Source organism: Drosophila willistoni, chromosome 3R, assembly GCF_018902025.1.
Source record: "Drosophila willistoni isolate 14030-0811.24 chromosome 3R, UCI_dwil_1.1, whole genome shotgun sequence".
Classification (NCBI taxonomy): Eukaryota; Metazoa; Arthropoda; class Insecta; order Diptera; family Drosophilidae; genus Drosophila; species Drosophila willistoni.
Window position 1 is genome coordinate 33,039,797 of NC_061086.1, and position 7,743 is coordinate 33,047,539.

Consider the following 7,743-nt stretch of genomic DNA (forward strand, 5'->3'; position numbering starts at 1 on the left):
GTGTGAATGTCTGTGCGATTGACATTGAGAACTTGACAAATTGTAAAATATGTCATAGCATAATATTTAATATTGTGTAGAGCGGAGTGGTTTGCCTTGAGATCTAGTTTGATCTACTAAAATAAAGTATATTACAAATGCAGGCAATTAGTTCATGTATTACACTTAAAAAGCAACATATTGATTCTTCAAAAACAAGAATTTCTTTATAGTGCCAAATCCTTGGCAGAGAAAGTTGCAACAAATTTCCTGTCAAATCGTATAAAACGTTTTGTTCTAACCCCCGTTTGATGGACGCTGGACTACTTGGACCTTTGAGGCATGTCTGTTCGCTGTTTCAAAGTTCCAATGTTTGCCTTTGTTTTCAAAAGCTTATGAGCCTAATGGCTTACATTATTCATGGGTTGGAGGCAAAGAAGAGAAAAGTAGAGAAGAAGTGTTTTTGGATCTTTTTGAAGTGCGCCGGTATGGTCAGAGTTCCAACTCTGACTTTAATGTCACAAGAAAATCTGTTAAAAAAAAAAGAACATTTTCGAAAATTTAACAAATATAGAAAGTTGTGTAACTTGTGTGTTAGGTGTTGAAATAAATTTGAAACAAAATTGAATGCGTGCCATGCGTATTCTTGGTACACTAAGTTTTGGCCACGTTATGACTGCTGTGAGTAACAATAATTTATAAATTTAAATTCGGAAAACATTTCAAAGTATATTATTTATGTTAAAAACAGATTTAAATGTTTAGCTTTAAGCTTAGTCTAACAAAAGCTTTTAGATCAACTTGAGCGCCTAACTTCAAAATTTTCTTAATCACTATCTCCCGAGGAAATTTCTTGGGGATTTTCTAAATTTTTCTCTTGATCATCTTCATCATTTTCATCTTCATTATCCTCAGAGTCGATGGGAGCTGTTTTGAGTCTCGCTATCAACTCTTTTGCAGGATTGAATATGCCATTTGTCTGCTGAGAGCAGACTATGCAACGCTGTGACTTCTTGTACTGAGCCAAGGCACATTTCTCGCAGAAATAATGCTTGCATCTGAAATGATATTTTAACTAAATTAAATTGCTCAATACATAACCTAATCCTTAGCTTACTTGGTCACAACTGGATTGACAAAACTTTGCCGGCAAATGTGGCACTTGAACGGTAATGTTTCCTCGTCGGAATGAATCTCATATTTACCATCATCGCCATCTGAGTCACAATCGCCACGCTTTTCAGCCTGATGATCCATTTCTAGTTGCCAGCCGGCCTTGTAGTCACTTCGATCGTGAAGGAACTTGCAGCTGTCTCCAAAACCACAGTAGCCCGTCTCTTTGTAGTCTTTGCATATATCCGGCTGGTAGTCCCATCGAACGGTGGCCCTAAGATGAGCCGGGGCTCGTATCGGACCACTGCGTACCATGCCTGAGCTGGCATTACCGGCAGCCGTATCCTGTTTCTTATAGTACTGGGCGTAATTATTAATTCCACGATAGATTTTATCATCCGCCTTGCCCTCGAGTTCCTCGTTTATCTTTAAGGCCCTTGCGTGTATAGCCTGGGCATCACGATCTAGTTCTGTGTCCATTTCATTGATCGAGGTTGCCCCCTGATCTTGTGGACCAGTGGGCAATGCCTCGCGCTTTGATTTGTAGGCTACACCCAAGTTATCATGCTCCTCTTCAGCCTCCTCTGAGGAATTCGCGTTGGCAATGCCAGCTCCGGCCTGCCGTTTTGCTACTCCCGATTTGGTGCTCTGAAAATTGGGATTTGTACGTTTGCGTCTATTCTCAGCTCGAACCACAGCACTGGTCTTCCTCTGCTGCTCCTCATCGCTACTTTTTACTATTTGGTTTGTGGGAAATATTTGCATTAAACCACAGATTTTTCAACCGGCTTTTTGTTTACCTGATTCGTTGCTGCTGCTGCTTGACTTTTTACGTCGTCTGGCTGCACCTTTGTTAATGTTCCGCTTCTTGAAGCCAAAGGCTGAAGTAGTTGGAGCCTCCTCAGACATTTTATTGAATGTTATCGTATAAATCTCATATAAATTTATTTATTTCTACAAATTGGAGGCAAATTTTCTTACCAATAACAACAAACTGCGATAACTATCGATGCTTTCCTCTAAAACATCGATAACTATCGAGTATTTTTAATGAGCTATCGTTATCGATACTTTTGACCTGTCTAGAGACGGGCGATAGTTTGGTCTGTACGTTCACCTCTATCCGGAGCAACAACAAGCAGAAGTACATTCTAAAAATTTTCTTTAAAATAAAAATATATACAGAATTTACCTTTCGTTAATTACCTAGAACATGTCGCTGGAATTGGTTTCAAGTGCGAAATGCTTTGAGGGGGAGCAGCGAGTATATAAACATCGTTCGAACACCTTGAATTGTGACATGAACTTTGGTGTTTTCTTGCCGGCGGCAGCAATTGAAGATAAGACCGCCTGTCCCGTCGTATTCTTCCTTAGCGGTCTCACTTGCACACACGAGAACTTCATACAGAAGAGCGGCTTTCAACAGCATGCTGCCAAGCATGGACTAATTGTGGTCAATCCTGATACTTCGCCTCGTGGTGTGGAGCTATCCGGACAGGATGATGCTTATGATTTTGGCAGCGGAGCTGGCTTCTATGTCGACGCCAAGCAGGAGCCCTGGTCCAAGCACTATCATATGTATAGTTACGTCACCCAGGAGCTGGTCGATATAGTGAATGCCAATTTCCCTGCTGTGCCCGGCAAGCGTGGTATCTTTGGCCATAGTATGGGTGGCCACGGTGCCTTGATCTGTGCTCTCAAAAATCCCGGCCTGTATCAATCCGTGTCGGCTTTTGCCCCCATTGCGAATCCTTCCGAATGTCCCTGGGGCAAAAAGGCTTTAGCTGGCTACATTAGCTCCAATGAGTCAGACTGGGCACAATGGGATGCCACCAGATTGGTCGCCGAATACGCGAGCACTCCCCAAGAGCTATTTATCGACCAAGGACTGGCGGATAATTTCCTAACAGCCAAGCAACTGTTGCCAGAGAACCTCTTGGCTGCAGCCGATTCAAATGAGCATGTTCAAACCATTTATAAACAACGCGAAGGCTATGATCATGGTTATTTCTACATATCCACCTTTGTGGGTGAGCACATTGCCTACCATGCCAAGCTGCTTACAGCCTAAGAGCTTCCGAAATAGAAGAATTCTAATTTCATATGTTGTTTATATGTTTTTTTAAAAGCTCTGTTAATCAATTACGGAAATAAAATGCAGGTACATGAACTCAAGCCGTACTGCTCAAACCGGTTTATAATCCTTATACAGATAATATTTAAGAAAAAAGATAAATTTTGAGACTTTTGTAGCAACCCTCCATCTCCACTCAAAGCTTTTACCGAAGGTTGGTGCAAAATTTGGGAATTGGTCGTCGGCGGTGGCGACACCCAGTGTCAGTTGATTCATCGGGTGGCGACATCCGGAGACAAATCTTAGGATTTTTAAAGACAATGGAATCAAAAATATTTTTCTGATTCAAAAATATTTTTAAGGTTTATAAAAGGATTAAACTAATTCCGATTGCAATCAATATATAAAAAGAACTTATGCGTTATGTGTATTTGTAAGTCTATAAATTCTAATTGGATCCTTCTTAATTTTCATTTGAGAAGATTACAATTGTCTCGACAATATTCTATATAACGCTTGATAACGAAATCATCCGATGTTTAGCGCATTCCGTAAATATATTTTCAAATTTCAACCTAATGGAAAAAATGTTGGGGTTGGAGGAAAAGCTTCGTCTTCGCGTAGTAAAAGCTTCCTGCATCCTTTATAGCATGGATTATTTGTGGTCCACACAACGAAGTGAAACTTTTCTCCCCCCATTTCACATCTTGGCACAGACAATGCGAACTTTGTTTTGCCAATTTCTTGGTTCATTCATCTCAGTACAACAAATACCGTTAGACAGGACAGTCGTTCTACTGCGAGCAAGTTACGGGCCGTATACGAAAACTACGCAACGAATCTTCGTGGTCGTCAACGAAACGTCTCAGTTTGGCGCCAATACCAAAGTCCTGTGTTTCGCTTGCGTTTTATTGTGATTTCGCGCGCTTTTGTGACACAGAAAAGGAAAAAAATAACAGAGGAAAGAGAAAAATAATTTGGCCGGATCAGATTTTTGCGGCTCGTAACTGAATTGGAACCTTAATTAGGCATTTAATGGCGGGCAGACAACAATAGCCGTTTGCTAGATAGACTAAGGGTAAGAGACTTGTCTGTCCATATGGCTAATGTAAATCAATTATAGACTCGCTTAAGGACCTGCCAGCTGTCGGGTTAAATAGATGAATAGATGGGAACCTCAGCGTATGACTGAGGTGTATATGAATCGACAATTCATTCGTGGGTTTTTTTTCTTCTGTTTTTATAGACCATCATCAATTTTACCTCCTGGGAGGGAAAAAAACTAAAGGTTGACTGACTGTTTATGGCGTACGCTTTTTATGGCCTTTTCAAATTTTTATTTGTTCATCAACACAAGTCAAATCGGTGCCACATTTACTTTAAGATTTAAAATTTACTAAAGATTTATGCTTCCCCTTTTTTCGCTTGGGCATTAATTTGGTTCTTAACTTTTTGTTTTTTCTCAGATTTAGACATCTTTTTTGTTTAATATGCCCATCATTTGCATATTATGAATTAGCGCTAGAATAATTATTTTCCAGTGTTTTCTTTTTTTTTTTTTTTGGTCTTAAACTTCTTCCAAGTGCTTTGGGCTTGTAACTCAAAAGAATTTATTTTCTGGGGTTTTTATTTTTAATGTTGTTTTTATTATTCTTTTAGACTTAAGTACAGGCTTAGAATGGGTTGCAAGTTCCCTTGTCTGTTTTCAGCATCGTTCAAGAAATCAATAAAAAAAAAAGTTGTGAAATTGGAATCCGCCTGAGGCTTAATACTTCAGATTTCGAATCATCCAATATCCAAACGATGTACATTCCACTGCGTATTTACATTAGATACAAGTGACTTGAACAAAAAAACCATTTATGACATTCAACATTCTCTTTAAATCAACATGGCTTGGTTTATGAAAACGACTTAGTTATTTTCATTAGCTTTATTTTCTTTTACTACAGAGATTTTCATGCAATTTTCTCAAATCACCTGTCGTACCTGTGTAACTAGTCTTTGTACACAATTCCCCTTGACTCCATATATATATTTATTAATTGGTCATGTGTAAGACCGCACACACCACACGCACATAAATATGCACAGGCACACACACTCACGCACACATGTAAGGAGAAAACCTCTTAAGCTGCCAATATACAAGAACAAAACTTTGTGATGGAAAAAGAAAAGTTCCAAGTAGAAAATTGTATTCTAAACATTGAAGCTGCTAAGCTTTAATTGCAGAAAATTGAATTTTAAGAGTCTTTTGAAATGTAAAACAAGAGCCAAAGGAGAAATTGATTATAAAATACAAGGACATACTTGATATAAAGTAGTTTATAGTACACAAATAAAGTGGTTGACATGAAATATGTTTTAATTTTATTACGAGTGAGACCCAAACTTATTCAGAATATTAATTCTAAGTTAATGTACTATTTATTGAAATTTATTTATGGCTTTATATTATGAAAATATTAAGTGCTAACAACCAGTATACACTTAACCTTTTTAAACTGAAAATTCATAGCATACTTTTCTGATGAAGGTTCTTTACAGAAAAGTTTACCCATTTGTCCTCATTTTAGCTGATAAAATAATCAAAGGTAATCGCCAGTATTTATTTAAAATAAAACAAAAAACAAGTGTCGTAACCTACATATGACCCAAGTTATATTCAATTACACATATATGAGCAAAATCCTTCTATTTTTTCAAATATAAATCAAATATATTTTTTTCTCCCGCAAGCTATGTGATTAATTCTCTAGTGAGTTATCCAACTTTTCCAACATTCCACCACATCATTAATCAAAGTTTGGCTATTTATTTGACTAAAACTTTAATGGTGAATGTTATTGATGGCTAATTTTATTCTACACAAATAAAGGGAAAACTTTCATGCCTATTCAATTTTAATTTGCTCATTCATTTCTCAGATCAGCATTTTTGCAATTTGTCATTCCAATTTGTATGCTAAAGAAAAAAAAATAAATGTCACATTGATAATTTCCAATAATTTTATGACTGTGAAGTCCTCAGTACGTTTTGGGCCGTAAAAATTTGCGTAAGCAAAAGCTTATCGAGACATAAAAAAGTTGTTTGTTCGAATTGTCATTTTTTGCACGTATTTGTACAAACTCAATTACACGTTCAAAGAGCAATTTCTAAACAACAAACACATGAAAATACACAGCAACATGAAATAATAAAATAAAAGTTTTTCTCCCTTTACTTCTTTTCTGTTTTATGTTGGAACTGAAATTCCTGAACCACAGGCTAAGTAAGAACATATGTTGGACACCAGATACACACACACATGCACATACAGACAAACACATACAAAAGAGATAGAGAGAAAAGAAGAGTCGGAGGAGGAGGTAAGGGCTATGGCACGGAGCAGTGTCTTCCATATAAAGCTCCCAATGGGTTTCCACTCAGCTCAGGTCCAGGCGTAAAGGCAAGTGATGCCCAAAAATAGCACTAAAATTGTCGCCTTTTATGCATTGTCTGCCTGTGTGTGTAGTGTATGTGTGCATGACTGTGTAGGTGTGTACATATACAAGTGCGAAAAACAGTGGCTTATTTGGGTAACCCAATCCACATTGGGATCAAAGCACGAACACAAGTTTTTACTAAAAAGTAAACATTCCATTCTCAACGAACTTACTTTTACCTTTTGATGAAAACTTACCCTCTTTCCTATATATTCTTAAGAAATTCTTCTAGTATATTAAATAAGGACAATTACTGCACAGCAGCTGAGAGAACAAATCTTACACAAAGTAAGTTGTTTTAAAAATGATAAAAACTTCCTACAGATAGACACGTATTTGAATGTCCCTGTTTGACCGTTTTGCATGTACGCCTCTGGTGTAACCTCCCCTGTCCCATATCCTATCGCATCCGCCTTTAACATCCTCATCACACTTCGGTAAGCCATGCTCCTTGTTTCAGTTTCCTGTTGTCCTGGCCATGGCGTGTGCGCACGAGTGTCATTGTCTAAATTATTTGGATGCCGTGTAGCGTTTTCTTCAGAAAATTTGCCTGCCTGCCTGTGACCAGGGTAGCCAAGCCCAAACAAAAATTGGTCCTTGTAAAGCTGTTTTCACCAGGGGGGGGGGGGCTAGAAACAATACATCAATTTGACTGTATGCACGTTTCCCTGGAGTTTGTCATTGCAAGTGATTCCTCATGATTGGCCTAATTGTCAGTCAAGTCAGCAAAAGACATCAGCACAAAAAAGTGCATGAGAGCAATGTAGATTGGCAAGGACACACATGACACAAATACACACACACACACACACAATTCGAAATACATTGCTCATATGTATATGTACATGTAGTCAGGTGTCTACAAGCTTAATTTGTGCGCTAATGGATGCTTTGTTTTGTTTTTAATGGAATTTCATTTTTGACTGCTAAAAACAACGACATTTCATTTAAATGGCATTAAAAATGCGCTCTTTTTTATTTTCCCTGACTTAAGGCCATATTGAGTTAATCCTAAAAAGGGTCAAGTCTGACATTTCAATGTGTGTTATGGTGTTTAATTTTAAAGGGATTAGTAACAGCCAGATAAAT

At 37.8% G+C, this 7,743-nt stretch overlaps 2 protein-coding genes across 2 annotated transcripts; one reads left to right on the forward strand and one right to left on the reverse strand.

The window, feature by feature from the left end:
* Positions 1-682: 682 nt before the first annotated feature.
* On the reverse strand, positions 683-2,088 carry LOC6649716 (E3 ubiquitin-protein ligase RNF113A). The gene is made up of 3 exons (XM_002072309.4): positions 1,893-2,088; positions 1,097-1,829; positions 683-1,037 (listed from the first exon to the last, which is right to left on the reverse strand). The coding sequence occupies exons 1-3, from the start codon at positions 1,999-2,001 to the stop codon at positions 806-808; spliced, it is 1,074 nt and encodes a 357-aa protein (XP_002072345.1). The 5' UTR covers positions 2,002-2,088; the 3' UTR covers positions 683-805.
* Positions 2,089-2,165: 77 nt separating this feature from the next.
* Positions 2,166-3,267, forward strand: LOC6649717 (S-formylglutathione hydrolase). Its single transcript, XM_002072310.4, has 2 exons — positions 2,166-2,236; positions 2,303-3,267. Exon 2 carries the CDS (start codon positions 2,306-2,308, stop codon positions 3,161-3,163), a length of 858 nt encoding a protein of 285 aa, XP_002072346.1. The 5' UTR covers positions 2,166-2,236; positions 2,303-2,305; the 3' UTR covers positions 3,164-3,267.
* The last annotated feature ends 4,476 nt before the right edge of the window (positions 3,268-7,743 follow it).